This window comes from Camelina sativa, chromosome 2, assembly GCF_000633955.1.
Source record: "Camelina sativa cultivar DH55 chromosome 2, Cs, whole genome shotgun sequence".
Taxonomy (NCBI): domain Eukaryota; kingdom Viridiplantae; phylum Streptophyta; class Magnoliopsida; order Brassicales; family Brassicaceae; genus Camelina; species Camelina sativa.
Genome location: NC_025686.1, coordinates 21,555,237 through 21,572,452, shown reverse-complemented (window position 1 = coordinate 21,572,452; position 17,216 = coordinate 21,555,237). Strand labels below are relative to the sequence as shown.

The 17,216-nt window shown below is 35.0% G+C and overlaps 4 protein-coding genes and 1 pseudogene across 4 annotated transcripts in view; 1 reads left to right on the top strand and 4 right to left on the bottom strand.

The window, feature by feature from the left end:
* The window catches only part of LOC104731574 (65-kDa microtubule-associated protein 1-like), a 4,571-nt gene extending 1,729 nt beyond the window's left edge, over positions 1 to 2,842 (bottom strand). Inside the window, exons 1-9 of the mRNA XM_010450996.2 lie at positions 2,820 to 2,842; positions 2,363 to 2,458; positions 2,057 to 2,260; positions 1,707 to 1,952; positions 1,414 to 1,629; positions 1,137 to 1,292; positions 736 to 1,047; positions 543 to 630; positions 303 to 451 (exon numbers count right to left, since the gene is read on the bottom strand). Coding sequence (XP_010449298.1) covers positions 303 to 451; positions 543 to 630; positions 736 to 1,047; positions 1,137 to 1,292; positions 1,414 to 1,629; positions 1,707 to 1,952; positions 2,057 to 2,260; positions 2,363 to 2,458; positions 2,820 to 2,822 — 1,470 coding nt within the window. The 5' untranslated portion in view covers positions 2,823 to 2,842. The remainder of the gene's footprint in view (positions 1 to 302; positions 452 to 542; positions 631 to 735; positions 1,048 to 1,136; positions 1,293 to 1,413; positions 1,630 to 1,706; positions 1,953 to 2,056; positions 2,261 to 2,362; positions 2,459 to 2,819) is intronic.
* Positions 4,317 to 7,563, bottom strand: LOC104731554 (trigger factor-like protein TIG, Chloroplastic). Its single transcript, XM_010450979.2, has 13 exons — positions 7,174 to 7,563; positions 7,012 to 7,095; positions 6,735 to 6,863; positions 6,492 to 6,580; positions 6,204 to 6,387; positions 5,864 to 5,954; positions 5,616 to 5,770; positions 5,437 to 5,529; positions 5,268 to 5,360; positions 5,097 to 5,177; positions 4,855 to 5,004; positions 4,673 to 4,768; positions 4,317 to 4,575 (listed from the first exon to the last, which is right to left on the bottom strand). The coding sequence occupies exons 1-13, from the start codon at positions 7,507 to 7,509 to the stop codon at positions 4,498 to 4,500; spliced, it is 1,659 nt and encodes a 552-aa protein (XP_010449281.1). The 5' UTR covers positions 7,510 to 7,563; the 3' UTR covers positions 4,317 to 4,497.
* LOC104731536 lies at positions 7,673 to 8,648 on the top strand. Its single transcript, XM_010450960.2, has 3 exons — positions 7,673 to 8,026; positions 8,117 to 8,254; positions 8,341 to 8,648. The coding sequence occupies exons 1-3, from the start codon at positions 7,718 to 7,720 to the stop codon at positions 8,401 to 8,403; spliced, it is 510 nt and encodes a 169-aa protein (XP_010449262.1). The 5' UTR covers positions 7,673 to 7,717; the 3' UTR covers positions 8,404 to 8,648.
* LOC104731543 lies at positions 8,603 to 10,519 on the bottom strand (annotated as a pseudogene).
* On the bottom strand, positions 14,793 to 16,996 carry LOC104731531 (GTP-binding nuclear protein Ran-3). The gene is made up of 8 exons (XM_010450947.2): positions 16,826 to 16,996; positions 16,628 to 16,697; positions 16,229 to 16,285; positions 16,018 to 16,135; positions 15,550 to 15,639; positions 15,274 to 15,453; positions 15,096 to 15,173; positions 14,793 to 15,016 (listed from the first exon to the last, which is right to left on the bottom strand). The coding sequence occupies exons 1-8, from the start codon at positions 16,826 to 16,828 to the stop codon at positions 14,947 to 14,949; spliced, it is 666 nt and encodes a 221-aa protein (XP_010449249.1). The 5' UTR covers positions 16,829 to 16,996; the 3' UTR covers positions 14,793 to 14,946.

Below are 17,216 nucleotides of genomic sequence, written 5' to 3'. Positions count from 1 at the left end.
GTTGAGACTCTCCCTTCTTCCTCCTTCTTTTGCAGCAGACCTGCTTCCGTTCTGGTTTGCATTCAATGATAAACGCCGGTTTGGAGCTCCATTTGCTCCTCCGTTGTTAGCTCGTAGCCCAACCGGTTTCTTAGCACTGACTGGTCTTGCAGGGCTTGGCCTGGTGCTAAAGGCAGAGTCTTGCTCTACGTGTGGCTGTTCTTGAACCTTCTTTTGTTCCTGCTCATTAATTAAGACAGAGGAGTTCAGGGGGTGACTTAACATTTTGCCTTATCATAATTGAGTAGAAATGATGAACTTACCCTCAGCCTCCGTTTCTCCTCTTCTCGTTCTTGCCTAAGCATACCGTACTCATCTAACATAGCTAGCAGAGGAACACCATCGTAGGCAAAGGACATGCTGTGTTCCTCTTCCCAAGCCCGGGTCTTGGCAACCAATGTGTCAACCATGACTTTGCACAAAACAAAAGATCCAAACTTTATTTGATATGAATGAATACATAAGAGAAGTTTGCAAGCATATCTTAGCTATTCAAACCATACCAGGAATCTTGCTAACCAGAATCCTAGCTTTCTCAGCTCTCTTGAGATTCAAGTGTGCACCTCTACTTGCACTGTACCTGTTCTGATCCTGTTCTCAGAAAACAAAACCATGGAAATGCTCAAGATCCAATTTAAAGTTACTGTATATTGTGATGTATCATAGTGTGTATGAGTGAGATAAATTATGCATTACCCTGTTGTAGTCTTCTAACCAGCTCTCTTCCTCACAAGCTGACATCCATTTCTCAACACGGTCCAATATATCTTTTCTACTAAACGCTTCTTCCTTAGCCTTTGCTATCTGGCTATCCATGTCTGCCAATAACTCAGTAGGCTCAACGTTTCCAGAATCAATCAGCGACATGATCCTCTCACGAGCAGATTCTGGATTTATTTCTACATGAGCACGAGCATATATCTCCTCAAGCTCAGATTGTTTCTTGAAAGCAATTTCTTTCATTCGGCTAGCTTTCAGCTGGTCAAGCCTATCCACTTCCACCACGGCCTTCACGAGTTTATATGAAACTTTTAGCAACGCAGTAACTGATTTCTTCAGTACACATAGGAAGATTTATCAATGCAATATTAAATTACCTGCTCAATCAAATCACGTGCAAGAGCACCAGGCAAAGTGACTTCATCAACTGAAGCTGAAATGTTACAGGTAACATGATCAAAAAGCTCCCTTTCCTCATCAGGAGTATCCATCAGATTCCACAAATCAATTAACTGAGTAGCCAGCTCTTGTAGCTGCAACAACAAAAAACAAAGAATCATTAAAAAGCTCTCAAGCAGTTTCATATACAACAGATGCAATTTCTAGGGAACAATTTTAGACAAGCTAAGGATTCAGAGAAATTTGTCTTTTTACCTTTTGAAGTCTTTGCTTCTTATCATCTTTAAGAGTCAAGACGGTTTTAGCCAACCTTGAAAGTGTATCATTGCTAATACTTTTAGACTGGACACCGGTTTCTTCATCTAAGCTCGGATGAACTTCAGTGACAGTGCTTAAGAAATCCAAACCAAGAACGGCACATAAATCATGAACAGTACTCACAAACTCTAGCACCTTGTGCAGCCTGTCACTCTGCCAAAACGAAGCAGTTAGTAAGGAAAACAGATAAGGAAACATATAACCACGATATCCCTAACACAAACTTTTACCTTCTCTTTCTGGAGCTCTTGGAGTTGGCTATGGAAATCGTCTAATTTCTTAAGTGACAAATCAGACTCATCAACTATAGGAACCTCATTGCTCAAACCCCCAGCAATCTCTCCACATATCTTCTGAATTTGTGATTGTACATCAGAGAACTCTCTGACTCTCTCCTCTTTCTGTTGCCACAGCTGTTCAAGAGCTGGTGCTATAGCAGCAAGTTGCTCTTTAATCGTTCCTGAAGACTTATCCGGCTGCAACAACACAGAAGAAACAAAAAGACAAAAAAATATTACAAACAAAACACTTCAATTACATTTTCCAATTCTAAACATATGGACAAAAAAAGAAAACTTACAATGCCAACTAAGTTTTTATCTCCAAGAGATGCAGTGAGGCTTGATAGCTCAGCATTAGCATCTGACAAGGTTTGAAGAAGCTCAGCTCGGGATTTAGCAGCCTGCTCAACTTTTCTCTTGTAAACATCAAGACACTCTTGCTCTATCTGAAGTAGCAGTTTGTCTCTTTCCTCATCACTCTCACCAACTTCATCCCAGATTTCCTAATTTAACAAAAGTTAATGTTACACAAAGATGTTGAGTTAAAAAAAAAAAGCCCTGTAAATAAAATCTTAGAATGAAAAGAGCGTTGTAAGATTGTTTACCTGCAACTTCTGCAGTAAGGTACCACAAGAAATTTCCCCAAGAAGAGGACTTTCAGTATCTGTGATCGCCATCGTCAGGATATCAGAAGTTCTTTCCTATAGAAACGATCAGAAACAAACACCAATTAGAAAAGATAACACTAAAGTAAGAATGTAGTACACAGAGAACTCCACAGTAAGTAATGGACATCGCTCAAAAATCATCACTTGTATTAGATCTTATTAATGCATCAATATTGCAATAACAATACGAAGCTAGGAACAAAAAAAAACTAACAAACTCAGTAGATAGTTCTCAATCAAAGTTGTAATCTTTTTATTTGGGAATTAAAAACCCTTCTTCAATCAGTCAACTGCACAGACCAAAACATTCAAAAGAACCTTATAAATTGGAAAGAAGCAGTCTTAAAACTTCCCAAAGATAAAAAAAAAAAAAAAAAAAACCTTTCTTTCTCACCATAAGAGCAAGAAAGCAAACAAAGTCCGATCAAGCAGAAGTAGAAGCATGTGAGAAAAAAAAGAAGCAGATCTCTTGTATAAGAAAAGAAAGAAAAAAAAAAAACAAGAACTTAAAGAGAATAATCAAACAGCATTGGTGATAAAACCAAAGTAATAAAAAAACTAAAGACTTTAAACTGATCAAATCTAACAGTGAAAAACAAAAAAAGCAACGTTCATTACCGAGATTGACACTGGATTTCTAGGGTTTTTATATGGGTTTCTCCACACAAACTCTTACTTCTTCTTCAGTTCTTCTTCTTCTACTTCTTTTTCTAGATCTGATGACAAAACTTACACTATTGAGAGTGAGAGAAATAAAATCATTTTAGCTAAGGAAGGAAAATAAAAATCAATCTATGGAGGAGAAGTGGAAGAGACGGAGAGGTGAAGGATGGGGACCCACTCTCTTTTGGTAGTACGATGGTAACTCCAAATTACTCACCACACCCCCTTGTTTTTTTTTACAAACATAACACTGTTCACAGACAGTCTTGTGTCTTTTTCATGTTTTTTCTTTTCTTTTTACTCTTCCTTGACTTGGTACTTTGCTTGTTTGACTTACACAAGTTATTTACTTTTACAAGAACAATGGTAGTAATATTTGTTTGTTCTCGGAATTAAATAAAAATGCTTCAATAGTTTTTGGTTTTTCTAACCAAGTTAACTTATGGTTATTTAAAGCGGTAAATGTTATGTGTATTGTGTAGTAACTCAACAAAAACAATTACATCCAATAGGTTGTTGACCAATTTATGTTTTAGGGACCTTAGATCGCTTCATCGCTAGATTAGCATTTACAGTATACTCCTTCTTTTTTTTTTTGGGTTTACTATGTTGTCACAATCAGTCCAATAATTCAACTCGAATTCATATTTTCAAAAGTATGGTGCAAGAGGATATTACAAGAGAAATACATTTTGAATTTCATCAAACACAGTTGACAAAGAAAAAAGAAAAACTCAAGACATATATGTTACAACATCTTTGACATTATAATTCTGGCATTCAAAAAAGATGAGAATTTCTCCGGAGTAGGGGTTTTTTTCCCCCTTCAAATTAGCAGTATCTCCGATTTTAGTCTTCAATAATTTATCACTAGTTAGGTTAGTTAGAAACTTATTAAAAAATTGTTTATAGTTAGTTGGGAAAATGATGCAAGTACTACTACTACTAGGATTGGTGAGATTTAATTTACCTTTTTCAAGTTTAAACATGGATCATGAGGGGGTAGTTCGTGGAATATACAGCTAAGAAAAGTAGCAAAAGTGATGAGATCAGAGGGGGAAACTATTTAGTCAAGCGTCCATATAAAACCAAACTATGTGACAAAGTAAAACACAAGTCATAGTCAATGTTAGGTGGCAAATTCAATATGAAATCGACGTAATATACTTATTATCTTATACCATATACAGAACCCATTGATTATAAATTCAAAAAGTGAACCACGTTACAAAATAAAACCAGTGTTTTTGGAAATAATTTATTGCACCTATTATTAATCTTACAAAATACAAACAATCATCAATAAAAGTTCTCTTCTTATGACAAAATATCATAATTCAAAAGACAAATGGCCTCGTACAAAAAAAAAAACAGAACATGCCAATCATACATACATACCTATATGCTCATCAACGAGTAATGTATTCAATCTCGGCTCGTTCTTTCAACCATTCAAGCACTTTTGCTCCTTCTAAAATCTCTTGTACCTAACCCACCAATTCAAGAAGCGGCGCTCTCTTTCAGTTTATCTTATACAGCTCAACAAAATTATAATACTTAATTAAGATTCACTAGAGAACTAACCTGATCTTTCACACGCTCCTCGTCATACTCTTGTTTATGTTTCTTGAATTCTGATATCGAGTTCTCGACCTCTTTTACTAGTTCATCTGTTGAGAACTGCATTCAAGGATTTGACAATGTTTTGTTACTAATTTTTGTTTTGGTTCTTTCCTTGAGACAAGAGTGTTAAGTATGTAATGTACCTCTAAGTTTTCGCGCTTGAAGATATCTCCAACAGCCAAATTCTGCTTGATTATGTTGGTAATGCTCTCTCTCTGTGTTTCTAGAAACTCATTTACTGCTTTTTGACTTGAAAGAGAAGCCAATTGATCTTCAGTGAGCTTCATGCTTCCCTGCAGCTCCATGTCATTTAACAATAAGAATCTGAGTGACAGCAAAAGGGAGTAAGAGATAGTGCTCAACAACAGTTATCAGAAATGCTTGCCTGAATCTCTAGAAGCCTAGCTCCATAAAACTGCCTTCCTTGTTCCTCAAATAAAGATTGAGGAATCTCTACTTCAACCATCTAGAACAAAAGAAAAGCAAAGATATTTTTTTATCACACAGATCAACAACGTTAATGCTACAAAAATGCTTTATGGAATTAGATAATGACCTTTCGAATCTGTTCAAGGACGGCATTGTCTGTCGCTTGCTCCTTAGCTTCCTCCTCCATCTCTTGGCATCTTTTAGACAGAGTTTCTTCAACCTGTGTACATGTTTCATCAGAGAATTTCAGTGAGAAAAGAATATTTCTTTTATAACAAAATGCATATGTTCATTACCTCCTTTAAAGTGGTGCATCCAGGGAGCAATTTATCAGCAAGTGAATCATCTAACGTAGGTAAATCTCTGTAGAAAAGTTCCTTGCAGTCAACCTGAAGAAAACAGACACAATTAGCTTACCAAAGTATGATCTCTTTGTTTTTCTTTATGTCTGGTGTATGAAATAGAGCTCACGCACAGTGAACTGAGCACGTTGGCCACGGAGATTTTCTTGTTTCCATGATTCAGGAAACACAAGCGTGAATGTCTTTGATTCACCTGCTCGAATTCCTGTGATTGAATCAAGGAATCCAGGAAGTAATTTATTCCCTTCTTCAGTGTCAAAGTGAAATCCTGTACACATAACCACACATCTCAGCATTCATTGGCAAACGGGAACGACATTTCAGTAAGGATATGACTGTTGAAATATAACAGTTCTAAAACCTTTGCTTTCAGCATCTGGAATCGCTTGACCTGTTGACCCGTCGTCATCTATAGTTGTAGCAGAAATATCAACAACTGCAAGATCTCCCACCTACACGATTATAGGATATAATCAAAAAGCATTTCTAGCAACTATATCATCTTTGCAGAGTTAAGTACGAACTAATGCAGCCAGATTCATAACCAAATTATAAGAATCTTCCATTTGTATTTTTAATAAGCTATATTGGCTGATCTTAACTGCGACTAGATAACAGGTCAGTCCTATGTAATCAATCTTCAATGATTGCAAAAAAAAAAAAAACAATACAAGGACATGGGAAGAAATGCATTCATTTACCTGTAGTCCTCGGTCGATTACAATCTTCAACGCACCAAGGGACTTGTATTTCTGTCTCAGTTGTCTTTCACAAGCTTTTTTCGCATCTATCTCCTCGCCTAATTCTACAACAACCTTCATATTCTTATACCCATCCTCAGGATTCCATCTTAGTTCAGGCACAACATCAACAACCACCTCATAACTGAGGAACAAGGAAAAAAAGCAGAATTTAATGTCGAGTTAAGCAAGCAACACCCGTGAGCGGTTGTTCAGATTGTTTGAATATGTGAAAGATTAAACACAAACCTAAGAGTCTTGAGCTGAGAGTAAGCCTTCTCCATATCTGGAAAGCTGCTTACAATCTGTATCGAATCTTTTAAAGCCCTTCCAGTCACCTACAAAAACCCAAAAATTCGAGTAAGAAAAAATGTTCCAAGACAACAACGACCGAATTTAGTAAGAAAACATCACAAGACTTAATTCTCACAAATCGTTCTCTTAAACCATGGACAATTGCAAACTAAAGTATAAAACATTAGTAAAACTTACCGACTCCATGGCGTGAGGAAGTGTTCGCTTCAAGATAGATTCAACAGTAGCTCTCAAAACGTATGGCCTCCCAACGAAACCAACAATAATATTCTCTGGAACTCTCGTTTTAGGACGGAATCCAGGAACCTAAGTGAAACAAAATCAAGTAAATCATATTACATTATATGACAACAACAAGCTTTTACATAGAACAAGTTCGGCCATGAATCTGAAACTTTTAAATCGACTTCAATCGTAGTCTCAATGTAAGATGAAAAAAAAAAAATTAATCTACCTTCGAGAGCTTCATGAACTCAGTTAGAACTCGTTGGTAACAATCTTCACATACAATTTTCGGAACTTCCACACTCAATTTCACCTAAATCAAAAACCTCAAGTCATTCCAAATCTCAGAATAAACTCAATGCCACAAAAACAGAATTTGAAATCCCCTTACACTTGAGTTCGCTTGTACAGTCTCCGTGACCTTAAGATCAGCTGGAAGCTTGTCTTCCTTTACACTAGTTTCAACCGCAGGAGAAGCCGCCGCGAATATTCGCTTGAAATCACCACCGTGAGACATTGAATCTCCGAGAAACCCAAATTTTCTGGAGACACAAGACATCGTCGTCTCCAAGGGGCTAATTGGTTTCTTCAACCTCCCACCAAACTGTAACACACTATCTGATTGAAACAAACGGGAGCTAACACGTCGTGTAATTGAAGGAAGAAACGGATTCATCGCCTTCGCCGCCGTCGTCGTCATCGTGGTGCTGATAACACAGAGCTCCATCTTCAACTCTCTCTGCTTAGGAGACTGAAGAGAGCTTATGAGAATGAAAAAGGAAGCGCCACTTCTTATAGATAAAGCAATTTATCTCTTTAAAACGCTGCGTTTAAAGCTATATCTCACTGTGTAATTACTTCTTAAAACGCTGCGTTTTTTGAGCTGATAGATAAAGCAACTTTTCTTCCGGCGAGTGAGAGAGAGAGAGAGAGTAATGGAAGGTGTAGGATCGAGATTGAGCAGGACGTCGTCGAGATACAGTGGTCCGGCGGCGACGGCGGTTTTTAGTGGCCGAGTAAGGAAGTGGAAGAAGAAGTGGGTACGTGTCTCAACCTCATCCGTCGGTGTTTTCAGAGCATCTAAATCCAACGGTCGTAACAACAGCAGTAACAGTAACTCACCTCACCATCTACTTCTCCATAAGTGGACTCCACTTACCTCGTCTACGGTTACTGCCTCCGACGCTAATGGTTCCGGTGGTGAGACTGAGGAGCCACCTAAGCGAAGATTCCGATACGCTCCTGTAAGTTTTTGTTTTTGGAATTCCCCCAAATTTAGGGTAAAATCATTAAATTAGGGTTCCTAGTAGTTGAAATGGTTTTGATTTGTGTAGATTGCGATGCTTGAGCATAGAGAAAAAGTGGTTTCTAAGGATTCTGAAATTGAAGAGACTGAAGAATTCGACACTGAATCACCATTGCCTAAAGCTGTTGAGCTTGACATGAACATAACAGACTCAGACCAAGCTAAGGTTAGCTCCATTCAAAAGTTCAGCAATTTAATGAAAAAGTGTTTTGAGTGTTATTCATGCTTGTGTTAATTCTACTTACTCTGCAGGAAGCAAAAACTGGTAACTTGAATCTGGGACTGTGTCTGAATTCTGAAGGGACTGAAGAGTGAAGAGGATCATATTGGGTTAGCATGAAGCAACAATAAAGGTTTCAGCGTTTGGTATTGTTGTAGCTTATGATGGAATGATGTCTCATATTGTAACTTGTTTTAGGTGTTTATTGCACTTTGTTGTCTTCTAGATATCCTGTATGTAGTGTGTAAGTTAGAAGAAGCTTATAAGATATGTAAGATTTGAGTCTTTTTACCAAGACTAAAAGAGCCTGGCTCCATCATATTTGATTTCAGTTTTATAACCTCATGAAAATTTCGTGTAAAGTACTAAAGTTACAGAACCAGGGTTTCCCTGGGAGTGCAGCAATGTGTCCTGCTTCTTTTATGGGAATCTTGTTCCTCAAATGAACAAGAAAGAGAGAACTATTAACTAAAAAAAGAACTCATGAAGATGTTTACAACAAAACGTCTCGTTGTTTGTGTTTCTCAAGCTTCAGACTCTTTCTCGCCTTCTTGATTCTCCACCGCACAAGTAACACCAACATCAGCTGGTCTTATAACTCGATCGTACAAAGAGTATCCAGACTGCAAATATGGAAACAAAACATTACCAAAAAGTTACAAAATAATGGCAAAAGATAACATATGATTAAGAGGTATGCCAAAATCAGAAAGAGAACAATCCTTTCTTTTATAGTTTAGTACCTTTAGGACCTCAGCAACTGTGCCTTCTGGCTTGGAAGCATCCGGGACTTGAAACACTGCGTTATGTCTGTTTGGATCAAACGGTTCATTTAAAGGAACTTCTTTCACCAAACCATATTTTTTAAATACCTGCAGGTTTACATACATATATATAAAATTGCAATCTCAGCACAAGTCTCATTTTATCTTTGTTTTATTTACCTCAATGAACATATATAACGAGGGTTTTATACCTGTGCTAATTCTTTCTCAGTCATCTCCACTCCATGTAATAGGTTTTGTAAGAGCGGAGCAGCACCAGCAGAATCTTTTGAAACGTCAATCTCCGAAAAACTCCGTTTGCCAACCGAAGAAGCTTTCTCAAGAATATCAGCGACGAACAAAAGGCTCGTGGCAAAGTTCTGCACCAACAACAAAAACATATTCAGCACTGGCTTATTTATATATGAAGCAAAAGACGAGAGTTGATTAATCAAGAAGAAGAAGAAAAAGGAGTGGTGGAGAGAGAAGTAAGTAAACCTGTACGGCGAACTTTTTGGAGCTATCAGCATTACGTTTAGTCCGATCCATAAGATTCTGCAACTCTGCATAACTGCGAAGAAAACCATCTTTCATTTCCATCATGTCTTCCCGCTGAACCTTCAAAAGATGTTCCTTCTCACCCACAAGCTTCACCAAATCATCCCTTGACAAACTCTCAAAATCAGTCTCTGAATCTGGAAATCAGAAAAAAAAAAAAACTCAATTCTTTTAGTAAACTTTGTGTAGACCAAGACAAAAGTATCTCTCTCTCTTATTATGTGCCGAGTCAATTTTGCCTCACCTGTCTCCACATCCTCAGAAGCCAAACCTTTGTAGGACATTGAAATCTGGAGTTGCATGATTTAGGAGCGACACTGGAACTGCAACAAGCTGCCATTTTAAATAAAGTATCCAAATTTGAGTATATTCACACCTCAAAAATCCTAAAAATGAGCAATTTCTCACAAGTATATTGCATCCAAATAACATCAAAACAAACTCATGTAAGGAGCAATCAAAACATTTCAATTTCGCAAACTACCTAAAAGCCCCAAACGATGATGAAATTCAAAACGAATTACAATCAGAATTGGGGTTTAAACAAAAAAAAAAAAAAAAAAAAGCAAAACCTGGTTGGGATTTCTGTGAATGAGGGAGTGGAATCGGCTTGAAACAATCGGATACTGATTCCTCGTCGGAGTAGCGACGGCGGAGGAGGAGAGAGACGAGCGTAATCCCGCGCTGCGAGAAACTCTCGATAGAACCCTAGACACCAACATCACCGAGAAGATTCGCAAAATGAAATCGAAGAAATAAAAAGCAAAAAAATCGAAACTTTTTTTTAATTCTTTTTTTAAGAGTATGAATGAATGAATAGCCCCGAGTCAGAGAACACCCCGATGGAAGGAAAACGTTCTTCTTGGGGAGGAAGCAAATTTCTGTTTGTGGGAGTTTAAGTCAATTTACGAAAATACCCTTACCGATGCGTTGAATTTATCCCGGCTCACACCACCAAGAAGCAAACTCTTTGTTTTAACGAGTTTGATCAAGTTTTCTGAAAGAGGATGGTGGAATGTGAATTTTCCTACCATGTTGTTTGCTCGTTTGGAGCTAGATTTCTCTTATTAAAGTTTTTGTTATTAATTAGGGATTTAGATTGGTAGAGTAAACCGGGACAACCGGTTCTAGACTTTTTGTGGCCTAAAACATTTAAAGAAAAATGTGGTTTCATCACAGAGCCGGCCCACAGGCCAAGCCAATGAAGCATCAGCTTGTGACCGTATATATTATCTACAAAATTCAGTCTTATTTTGACAGAAGCTTCTTTGGTCTAGTAGTGTTGGGAGTTTAATGAACTCTTATGCACCACGAGTTCAAACCGCCAGTAGTATGTTTTGTTTTTTTTTTTCGTCTTTGTTTTAGTAAACATTAAAAAAGCATATATTATTGCATATAGTCACAAAAATTCAGACCACTTTTTTTTATTTGATTGTAGTCCTCATCATCTACTCTATAAAAATTATCTTAGAGTCTATTATTTTATTGGATTTGGAAATCCAAACAAAAATAATGTATTATTCAATTATTAATTTTAAAATATTTATCAAAATTATGTTTTATTAGTTCTATGATATATAAATACTTGTTAAAATTCTATGTTATTTAGTTCCTCCAGCATAGGATCTCGGAAATTAATCACGCTTGATCACGGAAATATTAGGCAATTAACTATTTTATTATATTAATCAAGCATAATTAAATATAATTGCCTAAATTAATCACGCATACAGAATTAACTATTTTATTATAGTTCTTTTCTTTCCAAATTCAGACCTCTCACTTGATCTAACTCAAGCAAATAGTTCACCAATTTCTTCATCTACATCCACAGCAACAATGGAGACAGCATGCAAACTCACTAGTCGAGAATTGGAGCCGGTTGCTCCACGGTACATCTGCAAAAAAAAAAAAAAAAAAAAAAAAACAAATACTTAGCTATTGTATAAAGAAACAACCAACAAATACTATAATTGATCTTACCCCTCTTTGATGTATTATACTATAATACATATCTGTGTCACGTCCATCAATGATCATGTTACAGTACAATGATTAATGTAACGAATTTCTCTTGTAACAGCTATAATTCATTGTGAACCAAGGTCAAGAGGTTCATTTTTTGTACAAGAAAAATTAGTTAATTCTGTATAATAAGTACTATTAATAACAATTGACATATTTTATAGTTTCTTGACCTTGTCAATTGAGAGGATAAATTGTCGATACACATATTTTCCAAGGAAAAGCATATTGAGCTTGCAAACACAACAAAAATGGAATTAAAGTTGGCCAAACGATTAAATATGTTGAACTTTTGATTGAAAAGTGTGGATGAATTTTGAATCTTTGAATAAATTATTATTACAGAGTGTGGCTGGGATTAATAGGAAAAACATATGAAATGAATTGTAAAACACATAAGTTATGTAATGATATGGTTATGTGGTGACATTGATGATAAAGTAAAGTTGAAAAGGAAAAACCATGAATGAATGATTAACCTCATACCAAATGAGTTAAAAGGAATTATTGAGAACTAATGAGAAATTATGAGAATCTTTGATTCAACAAATTGTTCTCGATGTATATATCTTAAGTAGAATTGAGCCGACCTAATTCTTATGTTTGGAGATCAAAATCTCGTTCATAAAGATGTGAGCTTGTTTAATTGGTGATAAAAATTAGATTTTGTTGTTCAATTTCGACTTTTAGTGTTAGGAAGTACTGTTGTTGATTTTTATGAGATTTAAAAGGTGTTATTAGATTGTGACTATTATAGAATTAGGATTGCAAAAAATTTTAAAAAGTTAAAACATATTCCACAAATTCGAAATTTATAAAGAATATATCACCTTACATCTACTATTGAAAGTCTTAAAAAGTTGTTCAAATGAACAAAACATTTTAAAGATAATTAAACAATAACACTAAATTTTAATATGATCTGAAAGTTAGTTTAAGTATTTCTTAATCTGATGATTTTAAACGACTTATTAAAATCATCAACTCAATAACCAATGACTTTTCGTGAGTGTAAGCAATTTTTTATAAATATTGAACCAATATCAAATGATTTAATAGAATCTTTATAATTCAAGAATGAATAACAATGAAAAGTTCTAAATCTTTAAAAATCACAAAATCAATAACATCCTTTAGTTTCCTACGATGAACTAGTCTATATTATTATTATTTTTAAAGTACGTTTTTATAGAAATATTTAGTTTGTATATTACAAAGAGTATCATTGATTTTTTTTTTTCGCAAGAGTATCATTGATTTAAAGACAAATTAGGGTATCTAAATAACCCTTACAATTAATTTTAGAGTTTTTTAACAATTCTACCACATTCAGAAACTCTTCTTATTATATCTACCACATTGCATAACTGTTTTTTTTAAATACCACATTGATAATCTGAAATGACGAAATTAGCCTTATTACATTCTTCATTTTTTTTTTCTTTACATTCTTCATTTTTGTGTTAAAACTTTAATAATAAATAAAACGCTTGCTTTTTTGGTGTTACGTCTTTTCATATTTTGTCAGACTAATTTCAACTAAAGTAGTCCCACATTATAATTCAACTCTTTCTTCCTTCCTTTGTTTCTCTCGTCATTTCTCAAAACATAAAATCAAGACATACAAAAACTTTTCTTTTTCTATCTTCTTATGCTAAAAGTTCCAAACCCAAAACTGCTGTTTTTTTTCTTTTGGCAGCCGAGTATTGTCTAATAAATAATAATATCTACCATGTAAATAAAAAATTGTTCACATTCTAGTATGCAAGTGTTTAGAACTTGTCCACTGAAAAATATTTGAAGGATAGTATATATATATGAGAACAACATGTCAGCTAGAAATGTCTAATATTTTTTATATATATATTATGTTAAATAACACAATCAGAAATGAGTAGTTATATATAGAAGATTTGTTGTCCATCAAGTAAATGAAAAACTATTCACAATCAATTAGAAGATAATCTGTCTACTGAATACAAAATTGTGGACAAGTTTTTCTATTCAGTTATTGAAATTGTCTAATGTTGCATTTGAACTGGTGGACTACTTATACGCAAATAGTTGTCCATGCTATTTAGAAATTAGATGAAACACTTGTCCATTGATATAAAAGTCTATGATCAGACATGTCCATAATATCATAAAATTAATGGACATGATTTTAAAATGTTGTCTATCAACGTTCATAACATGTCCACAACGTATTATTTGACATAGGAACAAAGTGACATAGAAACAATGTGTAAGAAATGAATAAGAAAAACAAAAACTCTCATCATTAATAAAATGATTTTATATTTTATCTAAATATAATTAATTCTGTTTATGTTGTGTCATAAAAAGGACATTGTACATTATTGCCTCGTGACATAGGTATACATATACCGATGCATTCTCGATTTCTTGTTAATAAATGAAAGGGTATTTGCGTCTTTTTAAGTATCTGTTGTAGTAGAATAGAAAAAGAGTTTTTTCATTGTGGTAGAATAGAAAAGTTTATATTCAAATGTGGTACTCTCAACAAAATTCCCTTAATTTTATGTATCCATATAGCCAAACACAATTAAAAGATTTTTATCATCAATTATGTCTACCATGTTTAGATTTTTTTTCTTAAGATTTAAAATTACTATTCTCCAGTCATCTTTGTTTGATTGTTTTTTTTAATTATCTTATAATACAAAAATTTTAAATAATTCTTTTTCATAATGTTATAATTCAACTTTTTTAAAAACAAATATATAATATCTCAGGACGGAGTATATCGACAGATTAATTTTTTTAATCAATCTATTTAAACTTTATAAAAATTCGACAATAATATAAACTCAAAATAATATTTCAACAGTTTTATTTTATTAACACCACAATATTAGATATTTCGAATTAAATTAATTAAAATACGAAGGTATCAAGAAAAAGTATCATGCGAATTTAATTGTCATTGTTCCATGCATATCGAGGACGTCGAAAATGAATAAGAGAGTCTACGTCTGACCTCCTCCATACATGTAAACCTATCATCCAGATCCATTTTAAGGTAATTTTTAATCTACTCGATTACCCTAGAGATGCGTCGGTATTTTTCTTCATTGCATATGAGCTTTTGACTTTATAAATTATAAGATTTTCACTTCCACAGCGACAGTTATAAACTTTAATAAAATTACTAGTGTCATCAGTTCATATTTGGAAGAGTAAACAACACAAAAGAGTACCATGAAAATAAAAGTTTCAGACGAGCCCTAACTCAGGTAATCCCGATCACATCTCTTTCTCTCTCTCTCTCTACTCAAACGTGTCATCATCGTCATCAGGAAGTGGTTGACTTGCTGCCGCTGCAAGCTCCGCCTCGTGCCTACAATTATATACATCGTTAATTAAAAGTAATAAGCTTGTAGCAACAAATTAAATCAGAATTAGTTCAGAGAACTTACTGCTGCTGAGCAGCCATGTCGATTTGAACTTCCGGTGGAGCAAGGGCAGGTGATTCCACAAAATGCAGGTTAGCGTCCCTGAAACAGCAAGCAACATTACCAATTTTTCATCTTTTTCTAGCTGTTTCCCAATAATACTACAGTAAAGAGTTTGAATTGAAGAATTGTTTCTTCTTACCCAGCGAGCTTTCTAGCGAGGTACAAGAATGGCTTCTCGAAGTTGTAGTTGCTCTTGGCAGATATTTCGTAATACTGGAGATTCTTCTTCCTGTGGAATGTTACCTGCTTGGCCTTCACTTGCCTGTTCTTTACATCAACTTTATTCCCACAGAGAACAATTGGGATGTTCTCACAGACCCTGCACCATAAAATTTGATGACATTTATAATCGTCTAGCAATTTTCCACATACAAAAAAAAAACTCTTAGCTTCTGTGTGTTAGTTAAGTTCATACCTGCAAAGATCACGATGCCATGTTGGAACATTCTTGTATGTCAGACGCGCTGTGACATCAAACATGATGATGGCACATTGTCCATGGATGCTGCAACAAAACAAAACACATTTCTTTATCAAATAAAAAACTAATTGCAACAATAACCTTTTCAAGATTCTATCTACTATAATGGGGAATAAGTATCTTATGCAGCTTCACATCAGAAGCAAACTACGAAAAACTAGAAGATTCCAGACATTTCTGTATCAAATAAAACTATCTGCAACTTTAACCTTCTAATAGCTATTCAAGTTGCTATATATAAATAATAACGGGAATAACTATCTTATACAGCTTCACATCAGAACCAAGATACCAACACTAGAAGATTCCAGATCAATAATACAGATATATATATATATATATATATATATATATATTAACCAGGTGATTCATAGCCAAAGAGAGTAAGCAAATTATACTTACTAGTAACCATCCCTAAGACCACCAAATTTCTCTTGGCCAGCAGTATCCCAACAGTAGAAACGGATCTTGCCACAGTTAGTGAAGAAATCAAGAGGATGAACCTCAACACCAATAGTGGCTGCAAAAACAACACAAGAAACCTTCAGAATCTGTGAACTCGTGGATAAAAAGGTTATTACAATATGTATCAGGAGGGCTTGCAAGTACTTACGTTCATACTTTTTCTCAAACTCTCCAGTAAGATGCCTCTTTACAAATGTGGTTTTTCCTGTGAACATCCATCAAATTAAGTCAGAAACGTATTCAACCACTGGAATGGGAACCATGTCAGAATTGAACTGAGGTAGGTTAAGATGAGTGATACAAAGATAATTAAAGCACCAAAAGAAAGAAGGTAACAACACAATCTATGTCGAAGCAGCAGGGCAAACATCTAGACTCGTGTTTCCTAAATCAGAACTTAACCGTAAGATCTACACCACTGATCAAACTATATTATAAGCATAACTAGGTAGAGCTATTATATCGAAACATCAAAATCCAAAATTGAACTAAATCAAAGACTCTCTGTATATATTTAGTGAAACAAAAGAAAGATGAAGGTGGGTACCTGTGCCTCCATCGCCAACGATAACGAGCTTGAAGCTAGGGTAATCAACGGTTTGCTGGTTAGGTAAAGCCTGAGAGAATTATGGCAAAATAACGATGATTAAAAAATCGACAGATCACGCAAGATCAAAGAGAAGTATAAATCAAATAGTTGGATCGAGAGAGAACAAAATCAAGGCAAAGACGAAGAGAACTTTACCATCGACGAAATTGAAGAAGCTACGCGAAGAGTGTCAGAGGAAGACGGCGAGCGAGCGAGAGAGAGAGAGAGTGAGATAGGTTTTTTAAACAGAGAGATGAGCTTAGGAATGACGCAAATACTCAAACCCGGGTAATCCAGAACTGGATTCGGATTCAGATCCGTACCCGGCCCAATATATCCTCAACTTTTGTTAATGGTATTGGTGGCGAATTAGCGACTTTTTACAATTAGAGTGTTCCCAGTTCAACTCATTGAATCTAAGATTGTGTGGGAAATTTTTTGATATAAGATGGAGTCGAAAAGTCGGATATTCTTGCTTGTAAGTGTCTACAGTGATTCATCTAAGATCTTATTTCAATACAAATTCATTAACAGTAAAAAATAACAC

What these genes read in the sequence shown, in the direction of transcription:
- LOC104731554 (XM_010450979.2), bottom strand. Translation starts at nt 7,509, where the DNA reads ATGGAGCTCTGTGTTATCAGCACCACGATGACGACGACGGCGGCGAAG. An exon ending in AGTTCATGAAGCTCTCGAAG is followed by an intron (nt 6,864 to 7,011) that starts GTAGATTAATTT and finishes TGTTTCACTTAG; the next exon opens with GTTCCTGGATTCCGTCCTAA. An exon ending in GCCAACGTGCTCAGTTCACT is followed by an intron (nt 5,530 to 5,615) that starts GTGCGTGAGCTC and finishes TGTTTTCTTCAG; the next exon opens with GTTGACTGCAAGGAACTTTT.
- LOC104731536 (XM_010450960.2), top strand. Translation starts at nt 7,718, where the DNA reads ATGGAAGGTGTAGGATCGAGATTGAGCAGGACGTCGTCGAGATACAGT. An exon ending in GAAGATTCCGATACGCTCCT is followed by an intron (nt 8,027 to 8,116) that starts GTAAGTTTTTGT and finishes TGATTTGTGTAG; the next exon opens with ATTGCGATGCTTGAGCATAG. An exon ending in CAGACTCAGACCAAGCTAAG is followed by an intron (nt 8,255 to 8,340) that starts GTTAGCTCCATT and finishes CTTACTCTGCAG; the next exon opens with GAAGCAAAAACTGGTAACTT.
- LOC104731531 (XM_010450947.2), bottom strand. An exon ending in GTTTGAGAAAAAGTATGAAC is followed by an intron (nt 16,136 to 16,228) that starts GTAAGTACTTGC and finishes TTGTTTTTGCAG; the next exon opens with CCACTATTGGTGTTGAGGTT. An exon ending in GACATGGCTGCTCAGCAGCA is followed by an intron (nt 15,017 to 15,095) that starts GTAAGTTCTCTG and finishes ATATAATTGTAG; the next exon opens with GCACGAGGCGGAGCTTGCAG.